This window comes from Zonotrichia albicollis, chromosome 1 (assembly GCF_047830755.1).
Source record: "Zonotrichia albicollis isolate bZonAlb1 chromosome 1, bZonAlb1.hap1, whole genome shotgun sequence".
NCBI classification, from domain to species: Eukaryota; Metazoa; Chordata; class Aves; order Passeriformes; family Passerellidae; genus Zonotrichia; species Zonotrichia albicollis.
In genome coordinates this window covers 153,916,957-153,939,550 of record NC_133819.1, presented here as the reverse complement: position 1 = coordinate 153,939,550, position 22,594 = coordinate 153,916,957, and the positions used below count along the sequence as shown (strand labels likewise).

At 50.4% G+C, this 22,594-nt stretch overlaps 4 protein-coding genes and 1 long non-coding RNA gene across 5 annotated transcripts in view; 3 read left to right on the top strand and 2 right to left on the bottom strand.

The window, feature by feature from the left end:
* LOC141731764 (uncharacterized) overlaps positions 1 to 22,594 on the top strand; it is a 96,956-nt gene that overhangs the window by 37,914 nt on the left and 36,448 nt on the right. The gene's annotated exons all lie outside the window — the stretch shown is intronic.
* Positions 3,326 to 3,700, bottom strand: LOC141725472 (feather beta keratin-like). The gene has a single exon (XM_074529127.1). The coding sequence runs from the start codon at positions 3,698 to 3,700 to the stop codon at positions 3,326 to 3,328; it is 375 nt and encodes a 124-aa protein (XP_074385228.1).
* On the top strand, positions 12,569 to 12,953 carry LOC141725467 (feather beta keratin-like). Its single transcript, XM_074529115.1, has one exon. The coding sequence runs from the start codon at positions 12,569 to 12,571 to the stop codon at positions 12,944 to 12,946; it is 378 nt and encodes a 125-aa protein (XP_074385216.1). The 3' UTR covers positions 12,947 to 12,953.
* LOC141725461 (feather keratin B-4-like) lies at positions 16,097 to 16,462 on the bottom strand. Its single transcript, XM_074529107.1, has one exon. It carries the CDS (start codon positions 16,460 to 16,462, stop codon positions 16,097 to 16,099), a length of 366 nt encoding a protein of 121 aa, XP_074385208.1.
* Positions 20,208 to 21,210, top strand: LOC141725456 (feather beta keratin-like). The gene has a single exon (XM_074529095.1). It carries the CDS (start codon positions 20,208 to 20,210, stop codon positions 20,562 to 20,564), a length of 357 nt encoding a protein of 118 aa, XP_074385196.1. The 3' UTR covers positions 20,565 to 21,210.

The following is a 22,594-nucleotide window of genomic DNA, read 5'->3' as shown; positions in this document are numbered from 1 at the left end:
GCTGCTGCCTGCAAAATGCCCCAAGGCCATGGGACAAACCTGTCCCGCCCATCCAGAACCAGCATAAAAGCCGGCCCAGAGCCTCTCTCCCTCACACACTCCTGACACCTCCTGCTCCTGCAGACTACAAGGTGAGTCTCAAAACCCCTGACCCTCCTGCTCCTGCACCCCTGGCCCTTCTCTTCCAGCACATTCAGCCCCAGCCTCAGCAGCTCTCACACCTCCCCACAGCCCCACTACAGCCTCCACACTCCCTCACCCTCCTGCATCACTGTCCCTCACACCTCCAGTTGTCTACCCTGCCTCACCCCCTCTCTTCCAGGCACCCTCCACACCACACCCATGGCCTGCTACAACCGCTGCAGTCCCTGCGGACCCACCCCGCTGGCCAACAGCTGCAACGAGCCCTGTGCCCTGCAATGCCAGGATTCCCGCGTCATCATCGACCCTTCCCCTGTGCTGGTCACCCTGCCAGGACCCATCATGAGCTCCTTCCCCCAGAACACCGCCGTCGGATCCACCTCCTCCGCTGCCGTGGGCACTGAGCTCAGTGTGCAGGGACAGCCCATCTCTGGGGGATTTGGTGGCTTTGGTGGCTTTGGCTATGGCCATGGATTTGGCTATGGGCTGGGAGGCCTGGGCTGCTATGGCAGAAGGGGCTATGGCAACATCTGCTAAGGGCCCTCAGCACCACTCCTCACTCCCTCCACTCCTTGGAACTCAAATCAGGCATTGAGGACTCCTCTCTGGGCCATGGGCCCTCCTTTCAAAGGGGCTCACATCTTTCAGCTCCTGCTCTCAGGGCACCAAGCAAGGCTGTAGCCAAGGGACCAGCCCAGGCTGCCTGCAAACATGGCCCATCTACCTCCTGCTCTTCTCCTCTCCCTGCTCTCCCCTTTGGTTCTGTCCCATCCCCTCTCTTGCAAACACTTTTTTCCACGTCTGAGACCATTGGGCCCCTCTGGTGACCTGCTGCCGCTGTGGGGCAGGAAGTCCTTGGTGCTCTGGCCAAATGTGCTGCAAGCAAAGCACCTTGGCTGTTGGTTGCCTTGATTGCACCTCAGCCCAATTCCTTTCCACTGGCTCCTCGTGCTTTTTCACTATTTTGTCTCAATAAAATTTTTCTTGCATCACAATTTCAGATGTCTGTTTTCTCTATGGATTCATGATAAACTGGATGTAAAACTCTTTCCCTTGTGCTGTGCCACAGGAGAGCAGGGTTTGGGAGTCCAAGTGTCTTCAGGAGAAGTTTAGGTTGGCTATTAAGGAATCTTCCTTCATTGAGAGGGTTTTCATTGGTGTCACAGTCTGCACAGTGTAACTGTGGAGTCACCATCCCTGCAGGGATTGAATATCCCTGGAGATGTGTCACTTGGGGACATGGGTTAATGATGGCTTTGGTAGGGAAGAGAGAATGGTTAGACTTTGTATTTAAAACTTAGCTCTTCTGCAACAAAAATATTTTTAAGATGGGATTGTTTAGTGGTGGATTTTGTAGCCCTGCTTTGACTGTTGAACTCAATGTCAAGAGGCTTTTCCACCATAACTGACTCCATGTGTGTTTGTGGCAGCTGTGCAAGGGAGCAGAGGCCAAAAGGGAGCGGCAGCACAGGAGGGGTGAGCCAGGCCTTTGGGGTCTTGCGTTGTGGCAAGTGCTGGGGGTGAGGCCACTTCTCTTGGAGGATTTCCCTTGAGGAAATGGTGCTTGGCTGAGCTGTGTGTCTGCCCTGTGCCAGTGACTCAGCCTGGGCGTGAGGAGAGAGCTGTGGCTGCTGTTGGACACAACCCTTTTGTGAAGACTTTGATATTCCTTCCCCTTCCATGCTCCCAGAGCAACTGAGCAAATCCAGGCTGCCTGAGAGGGCAGTGAGTGGCCTGAGAGTGGCTGTGGGGCCAGAGGCTGGAGATCAGTGGCCCAAAATTCAAATCCAAGCAAGTCTCAAGGGAAGTAGGTCAAGAATTTTATCCATGAGGCCAACCCTGTCCATCCTCCTCCAGAAAGGTCTGGGCAGTGGGACTGTTGTCCCCTCAGCAAGCAGGCAGGTGCTGGAGTGGCTGAGGCACCACTTGGTTGTGCTGCCGGTCAGAGGGAACTGGAGACTGAGGGTTAAAGGCCTCTCCTGAAGTTCAGGAGGGGAAAATGTGAAATTCTGCATCTGGGCAGGAGTGGCAATGGGCCCCAGGTCATGCTGGGGGCTGAGAGGCTGAGTAGGAGCTTTTCAGAACAGGACCCTGTGGTGCTAGTGGAGAACAAAGGGACCACAAAATCTGAATCCTTCCCTTTCCTGGAAAAGACGTCACCAGAATCCCGGATAGAATTCAGGCAATTCTTGCCCTGAAGTTGGGAGAGGTGTTCTAAAGTTTCGTCTCTTTAGAGCACTGGCGGGGTGGTGTGGGCAGTTCTGAGCTGTCCAGGGAAAGAAGCACAAGGGCTTAGTGAAACAAGACCAGATCAGAGCAACCAAGCCACTGAAAGGGCAGGAGAATAATTCCTAGAAGGCAGAGAGAGCTGGGACTCCCAGGAGACAATGCAGATTCCTGATAGCAGGGAATGAAATTGAGGATGCCTGGCTGTTTTCAACAATGCACACAGGAGAAGGAAAGGGGAGAAAGGAAGAAGAGAAAACAGATGGAATTCCCTGGGGAAAGAAGGCAAGAATTTTTGAGTGTGAGAGTGATCTCGGTGTGGAAAAGCTGATGGAGCCTCTGCTGGGAGAATCAAATTGAGCTGGCCAAGGTCCTGGAAATGCTGTTCTTGCTGGCTTTCATTCAGGAGAGGGAAATGAGGCACCTGTATTCCAGAGTTCATGCCCAAGTGAATAATATTGTTCCTCCGGTTTGCGGGGTGGGTTCAAGAGTCCTGATGGGGAAGGGAGTATCTCAAGTGTGTCCTGGCACAGAGAAACTCTACCAGAGTCATGAGCATGGATGTGCCAAAACCTTTCGGGCAGTGGGTCCTAGATTTGTGTCACATTCAGGAAGGTGTGTCCTGGTCCCCTCCTTCCAGTGTCTGTCTTGGTTATTGCTGGTGGTGACATCTTACCTAAGAGAGGTGTTCTGCTGCTTTTCCATCCACACCAAGGGCATATATGACATTTTACTGGGTGGGGAAATGAAGCCATTAGAATTCAAAAAGATGAGGAGGCATCTCAAATTTTCATGCAGGTAAACTTTATTGACGGAAAGAAAAACAAAGAGAGGAGCAAGAGCTAGAAGGAATCCAGTGCAAGACACAAGTAGGGCGACAACCAGCAGGGGCAATTTTCTTGCAGGAGCTGTTGCCAGAGCCCCACATTGTTGATGTCAGGAGTGGTGCAGAGGCCCCTTAGCAGTTGTAGCCATAGCCCCTTCTGCCATAGCAGCCCAGGCCATAGCCATAGCCCTGCCCGTAGCCGAATCCACAGCCGTAGCCAAACCCACGGCCATAGCCAAGGCCGTAGCCAAAGCCACCAAAGCCACCAAATCCGCCCGAGATGGGCTGTCCCTGCACACTGAGCTCAGTGCCCAGAGCAGCGGAGGAGGTGGATCCGACGGCGGTGTTCTGGGGGAAGGAGGTCATGATGGGTCCTGGCAGGGTGACCAGCACAGGGGAAGGGTTGATGATGACGCGGGAATCCTGGCATTGCAGGGCACAGGGCTCGTTGCAGCTGTTGGCCAGCGGGGTGGGTCCGCAGGGACTGCAGCGGTTGTAGCAGGCCATGGGTGTGGTGTGGAGGGTGCCTGGAAGAGAAAAGGGTGAGGCAGGGCAGGGGTGTGGGGATGTGAGGGGTGATGATGCAGGAGGGTGAGGGACTGTGGAGGTTGTTGTGGGGCTGTGCAGAGGTGTGAGGATGGCTGAGGCTGGGGCTGGGAGTGCCACCAGAGAGGGGCCAGGGGTACAGGAGCAGGAGGGTCAGGGGATTGAGGCTCACCTTGTAGTCTGCAGGAGCAGGAGGTGTGAGGAGGTGTGTGAGGGAGAGAGGTTCTGGGCTGGCTTTTATGCTGGTCCTGGAGGGGTGGGGCAGCCTTGTCCCATGGCTTTGGGGCATTTTGGTGGCATCAGGTCTTGGCTGCCCCAACCCGGTGAGTCATGAGTTGGGGCATGTTTTCCTTCATGCCATTCTGCAATTCCATGTCCTGCTCTTGATGCTGTGTCCCTCTGACCTTGGCGGTAGCTTTAATAAATTGATATTTAGGCAGATTTGATTGTTCCATGCGTGTCAGGGAGGGGTGAATGAACAACCCAAGCCCTGAAGATCTACAATGTCATCAGTGATGTCATTTTGTGGGGTTTTGTGCTGTGTGCTGTGGTTTGCGGGTGCCTTGTGAAGACTGGGACTCTGTTCCATGACACTGCATGTCCATCAGTCATTGTGTTGCACCCAGGAATGCTGAGGGAGCTGCTGATGTCCTGGGGCGGTCACTCTGCCATAGCTTGTCAAGAACCCAATGCCTGCAAGCCTTTCAGGATAGATGAAAGAGAACTCATGGCCTTTTGTCTTGAATGGGATCAAAAGAGAGGACATTTAAATTGTGAGGCTGCTCAGGCTGAACTTATTCCAGTATTATGATCCATTAGTATTTCTCCAATTCACATGACAGTGTCCTCTGCCATTTAATCTGTATTCCCTTGACCTTGTTATGAAATTCACTAATGAAACAACAAACTGGGCTTGATCCCTTTTTTCCCAGGCTGTCTCTGACATCAATTAGCTTATTCCGCATTCAAGCCACAAGTTTCATAACTCATAACCTGTAATTGTTAACATTGTGTTCCTGTAAGCAAATAATTACTAATGAACAATCAGTGGGCTCCTCTGTTGTTCCCTGTCAAGTTCTTCGCATGTCTTTGTGGAATTGTGCAATTCCATATCCAGCTCCTGAGGCCCTGTCCACCTGTGGCAGTAACTTTTAATTACAAATACTAAGAGGTCAAATTTTTCTGTTGGTGGTTCATGTCAAGGAGGGCTGAAGATGTGACCCAAGCTTTGGAGAGGGGGTGTCATTGCTGTGGTCACCCCATGGCCCTCATGTGCTGTGTTTTGTGGGTGCCTCCTGAAAAATTGCCCCAAATTTTTTACAGTTCTGATAGGCTGATCTGGAATTGGCAGCTGTGCCAAGGAGGAGGTGTTGCACCTTCCATTGCCTTCCATCCCTCCAGTTAGCAGAGGCTGACCTCAGACCTCAGACCTCACCTTTCAATTTGGACATGCTCAGTGGTTGCTTGGGGAATAGTCCAGTCTCAGAGGTTTTGATATTTTTTGTCTTCCCTTGTGCTGAGTGCCAAAGGCTGAGGCCACTTGTGATTGTCAGAAAGAGGATTTGGAGGTTGACCAGGGTTGTCAGAGACAAGCATTGCATGATCCTCCATAATCCAGGTGTGTCTTGGTGGTGTCAGTGCCCAGGGTAGTGGACTCAGAAAAGTGTGAAGGGCTGGGGCCAGCGCCTTGTGGTCAGGGTCCCGTAGTCCAGATGGCAGCAAGTCCCCAGTGCTGACCCCTGGGCCAACACTGAAAACTTGCTGACTTCTGGACATCTGCTGGACTTCAGCAAGGGCAGCTGCCAAGTGTTTTTTCATGGGAGGAGTCACGCCAGGTAGGAAGGAATATCTGGGTGTCACTAGGAACAATTGTGCTCTTCTCTGAAAACACCTTTCAGCGTGGTTCTGGATTAGAGGGAATGGGGCAGGAGGTGTCCCTGTGTTGTTGTGGGAAAAGGCTCCCCCAGTCTCCACGTCAGGACTGGGGGGAATTGTTGTGCTGAGGCAGGGAGATGATGTGATGAGGAGACTCTTGGTGTCTTCTGAGCACTGGTGAGGTCCCATGTGCGATGTTGTGTGCAATTCTAATCTCCCCAGTGTGAAAATGACGTCAGCTTATGAATATTGACTCTCAGAATCTCTGCTGGTCAGCGTGACTCTGAGATACGTTAGAAGGTCTCTTTTCTCAGCTTGGTGGTTGAAGAAGGAGTCAGAACTCTTCAGTTCTTGGTCTCATATCTATAAAATTCTTTCTCCTGGCCTGCCAAGGTCTGCTCAGCAGGTCAGTCAGAGTCACTCTGCCTGCTCTTTTGTGGTGTTATCTTTTATACTAAAAACTACATGTACCATATTTACAATTACTTTCTAATACTTATCATTTATGTTAGACAGTGAGTTTCTATTCTAAACTAATCTAAAAGTGCCAGCATCACAGCAGAAGATGGAGGTCAAGAAGAAGAAGGATAAAGGCTGGACACTCCCAGATTCCCCCATCTTGCCCCCTGAACCCCCATTCTAAAAACCTCAAAAAATGTAGTTTTCCTCCTTGTGATAAATTCACTATCATTCTACTCAGACTTTTGTGGCTTGTAATCCTTCATAGAAAGGTTGGTAATTGTTTTTTCCAGGGGCTAAATCCAAGGCACAGGGGTCTTGGGCTCTGTATCAAGGTCTCTGAGCCCCCCAGGCAGGGCCTCTAGTCCTCCAAGGCAGCCAGAAGAATTTCTTGAGTTCTGATAAGTCACAAGTTCAGAAAGACCAAGAGTCCAGAGGAGCTGGTGGATCATCCTTGGATGAGAAACTTAGAGAGCTTGGACTCCCAGGGGATGAGGGTAGACAGGGGATTGTCATCAGTGTGTGCAAATCCCTGATGGCAGGGAATGAAGGTGAGGAAACCTGGCTGTTCTCAGTACTGCCCACGTGCAGGACAAGAGGGCAAGGGCAAAGGGAAAACAGATGGAATTCCCTGTACAAAAAAAGCAAGAACTTCTCATTTTTAGGGTGGTCATAGAACGGAAATGGTGTTGGACTGCTGGCCCTGGGAGATCCAATGCTGAACTGTCCATGGTGCTGGGAATCCTGCTCATGTTGATCTTGCTGAAACAGGGAAATGGAAGCTCTTGCACTCCAGATTTCCTGCCCAAGTGGAGGATTTTGGTTCTCTTATTGCAGGAGGGGTTCAAGAGTACTGCTGGGGAAGAGAGTTTGTCAGGTGTGTGCTGACACAGAGCGACTTGACCAGAGCTGTACCCAGGAGAGCCTGGATGTGTCCAAGGCTTTGGTCTATCAGGGATGTGTTTGTACCATGTTCGGGAAAGCGTCCCCTCCTGTGCTTCCTATGCCAGATGTTTTTATTAGTTGTATTTACATATTTTTGAAGGAAGGTGTTGTTGCACATACCCCAATGGCCAGTTTAGGCATGGAATGCACTAGGTAAGGGTGTGAGACCACTGGAATTACAGAAGAACAAGAGGCGTATCAGGCTTTGATGCAATAAGACTTTATTAAGGCACAAGAATGAAGACGGAGAAAGGAGAAGATGGGATCTGGTGAGAGGTGCAAGTAGGACAAACACCAGCTGAGGTGCTTTGCTTGCAGGAGCTGTTGCCAGAGGCCAGAGCTGGTGGTGTCAGGGGTGGTGCTGAAGGTCCCTTAGTAGTTGTAGCCATAGCCCCTTCTGCCATAGCAGCCAAGGCCGTAGCCATAGCCCTGCCCATAGCCGAATCCACAGCCATAGCCAAATCCACGGCCATAGCCAAGGCCGTAGCCAAAGCCACCAAAGCCACCAAAGCCACCAAAGCCACCAAATCCGCCAGAGATGGGCTGTCCCTGCACACTGAGCTCAGTTCCCACGGCAGCGGAGGAGGTGGATCCGACGGCGGTGTTCTGGGGGAAGGAGGTCATGATGGGTCCTGGCAAGGTGACCAGCACAGGGGAAGGGTCGATGATGACGCGGGAATCCTGGCATTGCAGGGCACAGGGCTCGTTGCAGCTGTTGGCCAGCGGGGTGGGTCCGCAGGGACTGCAGCGGTTGTAGCAGGCCATGGGTGTGGTGTGGAGGGTCCTGGAAAAAAGGGGGGTGAGGCAGGGTCATGGAGGTTTGGGGGTTGTGATGGGTGGTATGGGAGGGTGATGGAGTGTGGAGGCTGTTGTGGGGCCGTGGAGAGGTGTGAGGGCAGCCGAGGCTGGGGCTGAGTGTGTTGGCAGAGAGGGGCCAAGGGTGCAGGAGCAGGAGGGTCAGGGGATTGAGACTCACCTTGCTGTCTGGACTGGCGAAGGAGAAGGTGTCAGGAGATGTGTGTGAGTGAGAGAGACACTGGGCCAGCTTTTATGCTGATCCTGGAGGGGTGGGACAGCCTTGTCCCATGGCCTTGGGGCATTTTTGAGGCAGCAGCTCTTGCCTGGCCCAGCTTGGTGAGTCATGAGTTGGGGAGTGTTTTCCTTTCTGCAATTCTGCAATTCTGTGTTCTTCCCTTGAGGCTGTGTCCATCTGACCTTGGCAGAAATCTTAATTGTGAGCATTGATAACCATTACCTCGTTCTTTATGACGTGTGTTAGGACATGTAAAATGCTCAGCCGAATCTTAGGGTAATTGGGGTGTTGTCAGTATGGTCATTCCATGACATATTGATGACATTCCCAATTTGCATTCTTGTCTCCTACCTGAAAGAACTCCCAATTTTCTCCCTTGTCCTCATTTTGAGGATACCCCTGTCCTGTCAATGTCATGGTGTCCCTGCAGCGCTCTCAGTCGACCATGTCCAGCTCCTTGTTCCATCAGGGATCTCTACCAGTGTTGTGGACCAGGACAGTCCACTCCCTCAACCTTTCCAAAGCTCAGGCACATGGGTTCCAAAAGTGGATTAATCAAAGGATGGGCAACTGTGTTCCTCATGTGCCTTGTTCTCCTTGTCCTTCAGCATTTCTCCTTTCCACAGTCACAGATGAGATGGGCGCTATGGATGAACCAACTCAAGACTATGGGGTGTGGGAACTCAGCACATCCCTCCGGGTGTCCGTAGTTGCCGAAGACCCCATCAGGGGGCTCAGAGACCCCCAGCATTCTGCCCAAAACACCTGGTGGCTTGATTTTGATCCTTCCATCGAATTGCCAGCTTGGCATGGAGATGTGAAAGCCACACAGGTTTGAATGGAGTAAAAACAAGGTGTTCACAGTGTGAAAATGTAGGTTTTAAGATTTTGAGAATATAGGAGTTATGGAGACAAGATAGAAAAATCAAGGCGTGTCTAGACCTTCTTCTTTCTTCTTCTTGTTCTCCATTTTCTGCTGCGATGGAGGCACTTGGAGATTAGTTTAGAATAGAAGTGCACTGTCTAACATAGGTGATAAATATTGGGAATTAAAAGTAAATATGATATACCTAGTTTGTAGTATAAAAAGATGACACTGCCTCAAGGGCGGGCAGAGTGCCTGTATCTGCCTTGGTGAGCAGATCTCGGCTGGGCAAAAAGAAAATTTTGTAGATAAGAAATAATAAACAACCTGAAGACTGAAAAAAGCGAAGAGTCCAGACTCATTCTTCAAAAGCACGGGCTGCCTTAAAACCATCCCATGCATCTCGAGACAGAGACAGACAGCCAACCCGAGAATGGGGAGCATGGGAGGCCACCCTAAATCACAGATTTCCCATCTCCAGCCGGAAACGCTGGGAATGTTGGCAACATGGTGGGAATGGAGAGAACATCACAGAAAGAGCAGTTCCTCACAAGCAGAGCTCCTGCAATGCCAGACAATCCTGACAGAGCTGTGATGACTTGGGGCCTCGTGTTACAATGAGTGGCAGTGTTTAAGGGTCCCCAGGATGAGGAAAGAGATGAGAATTTTGAGTCCATGTTTCAGAAGGCTGATTTATTTGTTTATGATATATACTATATTAAAAGAAAATTATGTATTAGACTATACTAAAGAAAGAAAGAAAGAAGACCTCAGAAAGCTAGAAAGGAATGAATAATAAAATCTTGTGACTGACTAGAGTCCCAACACAGCTGGACCTGGGATTGGCCAGTGTGGTGGTTTGACCAGGAAGAAGTGGGAATTCTGGGATGCTGTGGTCAAACCAATGGATGTTCGAGAGTTTGATACTGGCACCTGGTGTAGCCAGTGGGGTTTGGACACACCTCCGAGAATACACAGGGGTTAAAAAGCAGAGCTCTGGCCCTGGCAGGCTCTCTTGGGACGTCGAGGAGAAGAGGTCAGATCTCCCTCCCCTGTCCAGCCGCTGCTGCTGGGCGGGGGAGGGGCAGCCATGCGGTAGGCCCGGGGCCTGGACAGAGATGGGGGTGAGAAGGCCCTCAAGGATGGAAGGGTGGAGGAGCCCCAAGAGACATCGGGCAGACATTCCCCCCCTCCCCAGGAGGGAGAGAGGAGAGCCGGCGACACCAAATGTGATAGCAGCCGGCCCAGGAGGAGAAGGAGGGGGGGGGAAGAGTGCCCGGCCGGAGCGGCAGCGTGTGTGGGAGTGCCGCAGCTCCAGGACAGACAGAGACTGAAAGTTTTAACCCCTTTCTTTCATGACTGGGGCCTTGCAAAAATGCTAATCCTCCTCGAAGCTGAATAAGAAGGGAGAGAGATGAGATGAGACAAGGACCTGGCCCGAAGGACGTAGAGAAGACTGGCTGAGTGAAGAGAGAGATGCTTGGAGTGGCCTTGTGGCTGGACTTTTCTTGTGGCCATGGACTCAGTTGTTCCTGTGACACAGAGACTGCACTTAGGGGGAAGCAGTGGCTCAGAACCAGGAGGGTTCATCGTGAGGACCCCCTGGCCCCAGGGGGTTGGAAAAATATGGGGGGGACAGATGTCCCAAAGCAGAGACTGTGCCTTTTTGGAGTGAGACAAGGCATCCTTGAAAGACAACCCTAAAAGCAGCTCTGGTCCATGCACAGTGGTGAGAGCACTGGGCATGGAAGGAAGATGTCACAAGCGGCAAAAGGACTTTTTTCCTGGCGGTGCCGAGTGACAGGGAAGCACACGAGGTTTCAGTGTGTTTCCAGGGGAAGCCTCTGGAACAAGAAGGACTCCTCTCCTCTTCATGAACTGAAGTTTGAGTATACTAAAGTGTGGTGCCAGGCTGGGCAGTTGGTGATTTGGGAGAATGTATCGGATTGGGAAATTCAGGTAGTGGGGAGGAGGAAAGTGGTTTTTTTGTAAGGTTTTCAATTTTTTTTCTTCTCCTTATAGTTTTTCCCTATTTTCCTGTAGTTTAGGTAATAAAGTGTTCTTTATGTTTAAGCTGGAGCCTGTTTTGCTTATTCCTGGTCACATCTCACAGCAGACACCAGGGTGAGGGCATTTTCATGGGGGCACTGGCTCTGTGCCAGGCTCAAACCATGACAGCCAGTAATTAAAAACACATCACATGCTGGGCAAACAATTCTCCAAATCACATTCCAAAGTAGAAAAACATGGAGAAGCTGAAGCTTCCCAGCTTCTCAGGAGAAAAGATCCTAGCAAAAGGATTTTTCAGAAAGTATGTCTGTGCCAACAATGCACCCAAAAACCAGGACACTCCAGAGCCGTGGAGTGACCTCACTGATGACACCGCGTCTCTCCAAGGCTTTGGACATGTCTCCAGCCCACCATGACACACGGCATCAACACCTGCCTTTAACCTCTAAGGCACTTAAAATCTGCCACCAAGGTAAGGTGGACATGGCCTCAAAAGAAGGACATGGAGCTGCAGAATTCCACAAAGGAATGCCCGCACCATGACATAGGAGGGAAGACGACTGTGCCGAGTAACCACCAGTAATTACTGGGTTGTGCTAGCAGGAACAGATTATTAAGATTAAAAGGATATGAGATATGAAAAGTTATGGGATGAATGCGGATTAAAGGCAAGAACATCACAGGCCAGCCTGGGAAAAAAAGGGTCAAGCTGAGTTGTTTAATGGATTTCTTAATGAGGTCGAGCAATATGCTTTAAATGACAGAGTACAATGTCAAGCAAAGATGAGAAGTCCAAATGGACCATGACACCAGAACAAGTTCAACCAGACCAGCCTCTTCTTTTCCAGATGTTCTCTCTTGATTCAGTTCAAGACACAAGGCGATGAGACCTCTTTAATCTGTAGGAACACTCATAATTCATGATAATATTTCCATAATATTGCAGAGTGACCTTCCCAGGACATCACCAGCTCCCTCAGCATTCCTGGGAGAAGCACAATGACTGATGGACATCCAGCGGCACAGAAAAGAGTCCCAGTCTTCACAAGGCACCCAGAAACCACAGCACATGAGTGCCACAAAATGACATCACTGATGATATCTCAACTCTGCTGGGCTCTGGTTGTTTATTCAGCCCTTCCTGACACACTCGGAACAATCAAATCCACCCAAATATACCATCTCTCACTTCAAAGAGGCCGTCAAGGTCAAAGACTCACAAGGACACAGACTCAAGAACCAATCATGACACTGCAGAATTCTATGAATGAAAATACAACTCATGACTCACCAGGCTGGGCCAGTCAAGAGTGGCAGCCAAAAAAATGTCCCAGGGCCATGGGACAAGGCTGTCCTGCCCCTCCAGGAGCAGCATAAAAGCCGGCCCAGAGCCTCTCTCCCTCACACACTTCTCCTCAAGCCTTCTCCTCCTGCTCCTGCCGACAACCAGGTGAGTCTCAAGCCTCTCCTGCTCCTGCACCCCTGGCCCCTCTCTTCCAGCATGCTCAGCCCTTGCCTTGGCAGTCTTCACGCAGCCCCAGAGCCCCACAACAGCCTCCACACTCCCTCACCTCTCATGCACCACCACACCCCTGTCCTACCTCACCCCCCTCTCTCTTCCAGGCACCTCCACACCACACCCATGGCCTGCAACAGCATCTGCCGTCCCTGCGGACCCACCCCGCTGGCCAACAGCTGCAACGAGCCCTGTGCCCTGCAATGCCAGGATTCCCACGTCATCATCAACCCTTCCCCTGTGCTGGTCACCCTGCCAGGACCCATCATGACCTCCTTCCCCCAGAGCACCGCCGTCGGATCCACCTCCTCGGCTGCCGTGGGCACTGAGCTCAGTGTGCAGGGACAGCCCATTTCTGGGGGATTTGGTGGCTTTGGTGGCTTTGGCTATGGCCTTGGCTATGGCCGTGGGTTTGGCTATGGGCTGGGCTATGGCTGTGGGTATGGCTATGGCCTGGGAGGCCTGGGCTGCTATGGCAGAAGGGGCTATGGCTACAACTGCTAAGTTCTCGCAGCACAATTCCTGACTCCAACCACCCACTCCTTGGAACACACCCCGTGTGTTGCAGATGCCTCGCCGGGCCAAAGCTCTCAACTGGCTCAGCACTTCCAGCTTTTGCTCTCAGGGCACCAAGCAAGGCAGCAGCCAAGGGCCCAGCCCAAGCTGCCTGCAAACATGGCCCATATGACTCCTGCTCTTCTCTCAATCCCTCTCTGCTCCGTCCAGCTCCTTCTGCTGCAAATTCCTTCTCCCAAGCCGGAGACCATTGGGAATCTTCACCATCAGATTGCTTCTACTCTGAAGCAGGAAGGCCTTGATGCTCTGACTGAACCACCAGCAAGCAAAGGAGCTCAGCTGATGGTCGCCCTACTTGCACCTCAGACCAGCTCCCTTCCTCTTGCCATTCATGATCTCTCGCTCTTCTTTTGCCTTAATAAAATTATTTTGCATTGCAGCATTGTTATGTCTCCTTTTCCTTCATGGGCATGCACTGGCACAGTTTCCTCTTCCAGTACATAGCACAAACCCTTCACTTGCATTATCCTACACCTGGATACTCCAAGGCAGATCTATCCCTGCCTCTGACACAAGCCCCTCCTGGGCCATGTTTTTACATGGCTACACAGCTGTTGGTCCACTCCCTCGCTATCTCTTTAGCCCTGATACAGATCCATGATACCCTGCAGCCATGATATTTTCTGAAAAAACCTTTCCCTAGGATTTTTTCTCCTGAGAAGCTGAGAGGCCTCAGGAACAAAATGTAAACAATGGTTATCTGCTGCTGTGGGATGCAAGGGGTGGATCTGTGATTGGTCTCATAGAGTTGTTTCTAATTAATGTCCAATCACAGTCAGCTGGCTTGGACTCTCTGTAATTCATTTCTTCCTTTTCTATTCTTAGCTAGCCTTCTGATGAAACTCTTTCTTCTATTCTTTTAGTATAGTTTTAATATAATATATATCATTAAATAATAATTCAAGCATTCTGAAACATGGAATCAGATCTTTGTCTCTTCCCTCATCCTTGGAAAACCTGTGAACACTGTCACAATACCCCAATGGTAAATCTTACCCTTGAGGCTCCAGAGCTGAGCACAGAACTCCAGTCTCACCAGAGCTGAGCAGAGGGTCAGAATTCCCTCCTCCCCTGCTGCCCACACTGTGGCAATGAGCCCATGGCATGGGCAGTGTCTGTTTGGCATGTTCACACAGCCAGGGCATGTCCAGTTCTTCATCCACCAACATCCCAAGTCCTTCTCCTCAAGGATCTCAGTATGGATCCAATATCCATTACTGAGATTGCTCCAATTCAGATTTAGGATGCTGCACTTCATCCTGTTCATGACAATCACACCACCCCAGGCTGTCAAGAGCTCTCTGGATGCCATCCCTTCCCTCCAGACAATTAACCACACTGCTCACCTTGATGTCATTCCCATTCTTGCTGAGGGGACACTCAATTCCCTGTGCCTGACAAAGATGGGAAGTGATAATGGTCCCAATACGAGCCTCTGTAGGTCACCACTCATCCCTGTTCCCCTCACAGACATGGAGCTGCTGACCACAACTGTGAGTGTCACCATCCTGTCCATTTTCCACCCCACAGTTGATGTTCCAGCTGTCAACTCCACATCCCTCCAGGTCAGAGATAAGGATGTTGTGTGCCACAGGAAGAAAGGTTTTGCACAAGTCCATGTACACGATATCGGTTGCTCTTCTGTCATTCAACAGTGTTGGAACCTCATCAAACTCTTCAGAAAGAATTTGCCCTTCATGAAAATGGGAGCAGCAGCAGGGGTGGGGTGACCCAGGCCTTTGGGGCCTGAGATGTGGCAAGTTCCCAGAACCGAGGCCAGTTCTTTGGGAGGATTTCCCTTGAGGAAATGGTGCTTGGCTGAGCTCTGTGTCTGCTCTGTGCCGGTGACTCAGCCTGGGCATGAGGAGAGAGTTGGTGCTGCTGTTGGACACAACCCTTTTGTGAAGCCTTCAAGACTCCTTCCCATTCTACACTCTGAGAGCAGCTGAGCAGGTCCAGGTTCCCTGAGGGTGCAGTGGGTGGCCTGAGAGTGGCCGAGTGGCCGAGTCCAGAGGTGTCTGATCAGTGGCCCAGAGTGCAAATGGAGGTGAATCCCCAGTACTGCAGCCCAGGAGTCGGATCTGTGGGGCCACCTCTGTTCAACAGAGCTGGGCAGTGTTGTCCCCTCAGACAGGTAGCAGTCTCAGTAATGGATAATAGATTGGTAATGAGTTGCTTGAGATCATGTCCAAGGAGGATTTGGGGTGCTGGTGGATGAAGAATTGGACATGCCTTGGCCATCTGCACCCACTGACCAAAAACTCCCCATATCCTGGCTTATCCTCACAGCCTGGGCAGGAGGTGAGGAGAGATTCTGATCCTCTGCTCTGCTCTTCAGAGGCTGGAGATGTGTGTTCAATTCTGCTAACCTGCGGATACAAAAGGTATGGGCCTGCTGAAGCCCAGCTATAGGTGACTTTAGAAGATTATGAGGGTCTGGAGCAACTGGTGTCCAGCTAAATTGAAAATAAGGCCCATACATAGCTTCTATTAGAGACAGGGACAGACCTGCATTAGTGTATCCATGCCTGGGATCAAGCAAGGGAAGTCTGAAATGCACCAGAAAGGCAAAGCGTGGCTGTGTGTGTCAGTGAAGGAAAGGAGACATCTGAGGCTGTAATGCAAGAGAATTTTATTGAGGCAAAAGAACAGTGGAAGGTTGTGAGCATCCACTGGGAAAAGGGAAGGGCAAGTAGGGGGTGAAAGGAGGGTGACCATCAGCCAAGATCCTTGGCTTTCAGTTCTGGCTAGAGCACCAAGGCCCTCCTGCCCCACAGTGGGAGCAGCCCAACGGAGGTGCCTGAGGCTCTCCGGCTTGGGAGAAGGGTTTGTCTGGAGGGGACTGGACAGAGCTGAAGGGGCCATGTAGAGCAGGGAGTGGAAGAAGAGCAGGAGGTAGATGGGCCATGTTTGCAGGCAGCCTGGGCTGGGCCCTTGGCTGTTGTCTTGCTTGGTGCCCTGAGAGCAGGATCTAGAAGTTCTGAGCCAGCTGACAGCCTTTGCCTAGAGATGCATTTCAGTGCTTGGGGAGTGTCCCAGGGACTGGTTGGTCGGTGTCAGGGGTGGTGCTGTGAGAACTTAGCAGTTGTAGCCATAGCCCCTTCTGCCATAGCAGCCCAGGCCTCCCAGGCCGTAGCCATACCCACAGCCATAGCCCAGCCCATAGCCAAATCCACGGCCATAGCCAAAGCCACCAAAGCCACCAAATCCGCCAGAGATGGGCTGTCCCTGGGCATTGAGCTCAGTGCCCACGGCAGCGGAGGAGGTGGATCCGACGGCGGTGTTCTGGGGGAAGGAGGTCATGATGGGTCCTGGCAGGGTGACCAGCACAGGGGAAGGGTCGATGATGACGCGGGAATCCTGGCATTGCAGGGCACAGGGCTCGTTGCAGCTGTTGGCCAGCGGGGTGGGTCCGCAGGGACTGCAGCGGTTGTAGCAGGCCATGGGTGTGGTGTGGAGGGTGCCTGGAAGAGAGAAGGGTGAGGCAGGGTAGGGGCATGGGGGAGCAAGGGGCAGTGAGGGAGTGTGGAGGCTGTTGTGGGGCTGTGGGGAGGCATGAGGGCTGCTGGGGATGGGGTTGAGCCTGCTGGAAGAGAGGGACCAGGGTTGCAGGAGAGTAGGGTCAGGGCCTTGAGGCTTACCCGGTTCTTGGAAGAAGCAGGAGCAGATGAAGTCAGGAGAAGTGTGTGAGGGAGAGAGGCTCTTGGCCGGCTTTTATTCTGGTCCTGGAGGGGCGGGACAGCCTTGTCCCATGGCCTTGGGGCATTTTTGAGGCAGAAGCTCTTGCCACGCCCTGCCTAGCATGAGGTCATGCAGTGGGGACTGTTTTCCATCACAGAATTCTGCAGTGTCATATCCTGCCCTTGAGTCTGTGTCCATCTGACCTTGAAGGCAGCTTTAGAGTGGGAGCTGATCTTTGGGTAGATTTGATTGTTAGATACATGTCTGTGAATGTTGAATAAACAAGCAGAGACCAGCAGAGGTGCAATGTCATCAGTGGGCCTTGTGTGCTGTGGTTTGTCGGTGCCTTGTGAAGACTGGGATTCTTTTCTGTGCCACTGGATGTCCATCAGTCATTGTGTTGCACCCAGGAATGCTGAGGGAGCTGCTGATGTCCTGGGAAGGTCACTCTGCAATAACTTGGAAATGTCCCAGTGCCTGGGAGATCATCCTGATGGATTAAAGTGGGTTCTTGCTCTTGCGTCTTGAATTGAGATTGTGATTGAGATTGAGATTGAGATTGAGATTGAGATTGAGATTGAGATTGAGAGAGTATCTTGGAAAGTAGAGGCTGTCCGGGCTGCACTTGTTCCCATGATACTGTCCATTTAGATTTCTAAAAGTTACCCAACACACCGCTCTATCATTTAAAGTATATTTTTTGATCTCATTTAGAATTCCAATAGGCAACAACAAATGCAGCCCATCTCTTTTTTCCCAGCCTGGTGTGTGACGTCAATTTGTTTATTCTGCATCCAAGCCAAAGAGTTTCATAACTTATATCCTGTAAATGTAATATTGTGTTCCTATTAGCAAAAAGGACTAATTAAAATGGACAGTTAGTGAGTTGCTCCTTCCTTCTCTGTCATGGTGCTGGCGTTCCTTCATATGATTCTGCCATTCCACATCCTTCTCTTGAGGCCGTGTCCATCTGACTTTGGCGGCACTTTAATTGTGAGTATTAGAGGTTAAATATTGGTCTTGATGGCTTATGTCAGGATGAGTTGAAGATGTGACCAAAGCTTTGTGGAGATGCCATGTCATCAGTGAGGTCACCCCACGGCACTGGTGTGCTGTGTCTTGTGTGTGTGTGGTGAAGAGGGACCCCATTTCCTCATGGAGCTTCTCATAGAATTCACAGAATTCACAGAATTCACAGAATTCACAAAATCGCTGGGTTGGAGAAGACCTTCAAGATCATCGAGTCCAACCCATGCCCTAACTCCTCAACTAAACCACGGCACTGAGTGCCACATCCAGTCTTGTTTTAAACACACCCAGGGACGGTGACTCCACCACCTCCTTGGGCAGCCCATTCCAGTACTTTATCACTCTTTCAGTGAAACACTTTTTGCTAATATCCAGCCTATATTTTCCTTGATGCAGCTTGAGACTTTGTCCTCTCGTTCTGTCAGAACCTGGGTAAAGAGACCAACCCCTGCGGGAATCCACAAAATCAGAGGGGTTTGGGGAAGCTGCAAAAGGCAGGCTTCAGAGACAGCAGAACTGTGATTAGAGCTAAGCAGTAGCCATGAGATAGGTCAGCAGAAAAATTATGTAAAAAATAGAAAAGCAAGGACAAATAGAACAATGGTCTGTGTATTAATGCTTGTCTAGAATAACTCCCTAACCTGCAGAAAAGTTTATTTAGCAAGATATTAGGAAGTATTAAGCTTAATAATGGAGCTCTGTGCATTGTGTTTAAAGGCTTACAAGCAGGTATTGTATTTGAAATAATCAAGAATTGTTTTAACCAAAGGCACGTGTGCTTATAGTGGTTGGATGGAACTACTGTCAATGAGTTTTTGCTTTGTGTGATTGGTCAAAAAACTTATAAAGTGAATTGTAACATTAAGTTCTTTGTCTGCTGCCTGGGATATGAGCTGATGGCATCTTCCCATTGTCATAACCATGTAAGGAGGCTGATGCTGAAAAATAAAACAGCTCAAGGTGTGTCCCACAGCAGTCCTGTCCTGTTTGTGATTTGTACATAGACCCCCGGCCAACGATAGCCCCCTCGACTACAAACACCCTTCAGGATGTTGTAGAGAGTGATAAGATCACCTCTGAGTCTCCTTTTCTCCAGGCTAAACAATCTCAGCTCCCCTTTTTAGGCTGCACTAATCTTTGCAGTTTTTCTAGAGGGGAGCATCTGCACCTTTATCATGTTCTTCTCCTCCCTATCTTGGCTGCATCTCTCCAGGCTTGTCTACATTCATGGCCTTTGCCATTGGAGATGGGAAAGCAATCCATATGACTTGGGGAGGTGTCCTGTGCTCCTCACAGTCTGGTGTGGGTTCATCTGTAGCTCTTGTCTCAGCTGGGCCCAGCAAGGTCACAGTGTGAGGTCCCATTGTTGGGCTCTGCCTACACATGGAAAGGAAACCTCGTGGGGGATGAGGAGAAGAAGCATGAGGGGAACAATTTGTCATCTCTTCATTAGTCAACCCTTCAAACCTATATGTCTGCAGTGTAAAGATAAGGATGTCCTGTGTGACTGGTTTAAGGGCCCAATAGAATTCCAGGAACTTGACACTGGTTGCCATTTCCTTGTCAAAAATATCATTCGACCTTGTGATCCTGCAGGAGCATAAATGGATTGTGAGGTGGCCATGGATCCTCTGATGTAAAAAGCTCCAGCAATTACTGGGAGAGAATTAGGAAATATGTAATAACAAAAGTAATACAAGAAAGGTGAGGAAGATGAGGAAGTCAACTGCCTTGTCGTGCACCACTAATGAGCTGCAGAGTACAACAAGGACATGGACATGGTTGACCAAGAGCCGTGCCAGGAGACCAGTGGGACTGGAGTGCCCTTAAAACAAGAAATTGACAGAGCTGAAGGATCTTTCAAACAGGAGCAAAGAAGGCAAATGGCACATGTTGTCATTATTCCGTGGCGTGTCCTCATTGATGACACATCAATTGTCCTAAGGGTTGTTTGAATCTTCTACATGTCCTGAAAGGCAGCGGCAACAAGAAAATGGTCACTAATTCTTGCAATTAAAAGCTGCCGACAAGGTCAGATGGACACAGCCTGAGGGTCAGAACATGGAATTGCTGAATTGCAAGAAGGAAAACGCTCTACAACTCATGATTCACCAAGCTGAGCCAGGCAAAAGCTGCTGCCTCAAAATTGCCCCAAGGCCATGGGACAAGGCTGTCCCACCCCTCCAGGACCAGCATAAAAACCAGCCCAGAGCTTCTCTCCCTCACACACTTCTCACACCTTCTACTCCTGCTCCTGCAGACAATCAGGTGAGTCTTAATCCCCTGACCCTCCTGCTCCTGCACCCCTGATCCCTCTCTTCCAGCACGCTCAGCCACAGCCTCAGCAGCTCTCACACCTCCCCACAACCCCAAAAAAGCCTCCACACCCCATCACCCTGCTGACACTTTGCTTCTTGCACCCCCATGCCCCTACCCTGCTTCACCCCTCTCTCTTCCAGGCACCCTCCACACCACACCCATGGCCTGCAACAGCCTCTGCCGTCCCTGCGGACCCACCCCGCTGGCCAACAGCTGCAACGAGCCCTGTGCCCTGCAATGCCAGGATTCCCGCGTCATCATCAACCCTTCCCCTGTGCTGGTCACCCTGCCAGGACCCATCATGACCTCCTTCCCCCAGAACACCGCCGTTGGATCCACCTCCTCCGCTGCCGTGGGCACTGAGCTCAGTGTGCAGGGACAGCCCATCTCTGGGGGATTTGGTGGCTTTGGTGGCTTTGGCTACGGCCTTGGCTATGGCCGTGGATTCGGGTATGGGCAGGGCTATGGCTATGGTCTGGGCTGCTATGGCAGAAGGGGCTATGGCTACAACTGCTGAGGGACCTCAGCACCACCCCTGACAGCAACCACTCACTCCCTGGAACACACCCCAGGCGTTTAGGATGCCTCTCTGTGCTAAGTCTTTCAAATGCGCTCAGCACATCCAGCTTCTGCTCTCAGGGCACCAAGCAAGGCATCAGGCCACACTGTCTGCAAACATGGCCCATCTGCCTCCTGCTCTTCTTCCACTCCCTGTTCTGCATGGACCCTTTGGCTCTGTCCTGTCCCCTCTGGACAAACCCCTTCTCCCAAGCCAGAGACCCTTGGGCATCTCCACCATTGTGCCGCTCCCATTGTGGAGCAGGAAGGCCTTGATGCTCTGGCCAGACCTCCGAGCCAAGGAGCCTTGGTTGGTGGTTGCTCTCCTTGTACCTCAGCCAGGCCTCTTCCACTTAATATTCATGACTTTTTCTGTTCTTTATGCCTCAATAAAATTCTTTTGCATTGTACATTGTGAAGTGTTCTCTTCCTTCATGGGCACACACTGCCACACTTTGCTCTTCCCTGGAATCCCACAAACCCTTCACTTGCTTGATCCCAGGCCTGGATACACGAATGCAGGTCTATTCCTGCCTCTGATAGAAGATGTGTATGGATCTGTTTCCACTTTGGCTGGACACCAGTTGCTCCAGACCCTCATCATCTTCCAGAGTCACCTACAGCTCTGCTTGAGCATGTCCATGTCTTCCGAGTACACATCTCCAGTCCCAGAAGAGCAGAGCAGAGGGAGAGAATTCCCCTCTCACCTGCTGCCCACGCTGTGGGGATGAGCCCAGGACACGGGCAGTTTCTGATCTGTGAATGTTCATGGCCAGGGCATGCTCGATTCTTCATGTTCAGCTCCTCATAAGGGATGAAAGTGGGCTCTTGCTCTTGTGTCTTGAATGGAATCGAGAGAGGATCTTGGAAAGTAGAGGCTGTTCAGGCTGCATTTGTTCCCATGGTATTGTCCATTTAGATTTCTAAAATTTACCCAACAAGCCACTCTATCATTTAAAGTGTATTTCTTGATCTCATTTGGAAATCCAATAGCCAACAACAAATGCAGGCCCACGCCTTTTCTCCAAGGTGTGTGTAATGTCAATTCATTTATTCTGCATCCAAGCCAAAGAGTTTCATAACTTATATCCTGTAAATGTAATATTGTGTTCCTATTAGCAAAAAGGACTAATTACTAATGGACAGTTAGTGAGTTGCTCCTTCCTTCTCTGTCCTTCCTTCCTATCCCAGGTCCTTCTCCTCTGGGCTGCTCTCAACTCTCTGCATTATCCAGTGTACAGCCATGTTTGACATTGCTACAAACCAAGCGAAGGAGCTTGCATTGGGCCACGTTCAGCTTCATGAAAATTACAGTATCCCACTGCCCCAACCGTTTCCAGCCCGTCTGGATACCATCCCTTCCCTTCAGACAACCAACTGCACTTCTCAGCTTATTCTGGCCTCTGATTTTGCTGAACATCCCACTCAATCCCACCATCCATGTCCCTGACAAAGATGGGAAATAATACTGGTCCCAATAGGTGTAAGAGCTTAAATGAGAGATGCGGGACTCCAGGCAGTCCTTCAAAATGCAGTTTATTACAGCTGAGATGTTACAGCAGTTTAAAGTTTTGAGTGATAGACCCTGTGCCTACAGCTGTCAGCTCCAGCTGCAAGCAAGGCTAAAGACCTTTTAGTTTTAGTTACAGTGCATTATATACTTTTCATTGGTGAACATCTTAATACAGTAGAACCAATCTGTATCTTAACTTTAATCTATAGCCTATCATAACTACTATAATTACCATATTCATGTTACTATTCTCTAATCACTTGAAGTTAGTACATTAGAATTTAAGCTAAAAGTAGTTTTTCAGTTTTCTTGCAGTAAAATTTCTGAGACTTTTTTCTACTTGCAACATTTGCTAACTTGTTTGCTTGTGCTGTCTTTCTGCCTAGTAAAAACATCTTGTTTAAATCGAGTTTATCCTTTGCTCTAAGTCATAAAACCCCTTCTAACTAACACACCCTTTGCCTCCTTAGTTATCC

Coding starts and splice junctions, on each gene's coding strand:
- LOC141725472 (XM_074529127.1), bottom strand. CDS start 3,700: ATGGCCTGCTACAACCGCTGCAGTCCCTGCGGACCCACCCCGCTGGCC.
- LOC141725467 (XM_074529115.1), top strand. CDS start 12,569: ATGGCCTGCAACAGCATCTGCCGTCCCTGCGGACCCACCCCGCTGGCC.
- LOC141725461 (XM_074529107.1), bottom strand. CDS start 16,462: ATGGCCTGCTACAACCGCTGCAGTCCCTGCGGACCCACCCCGCTGGCC.
- LOC141725456 (XM_074529095.1), top strand. CDS start 20,208: ATGGCCTGCAACAGCCTCTGCCGTCCCTGCGGACCCACCCCGCTGGCC.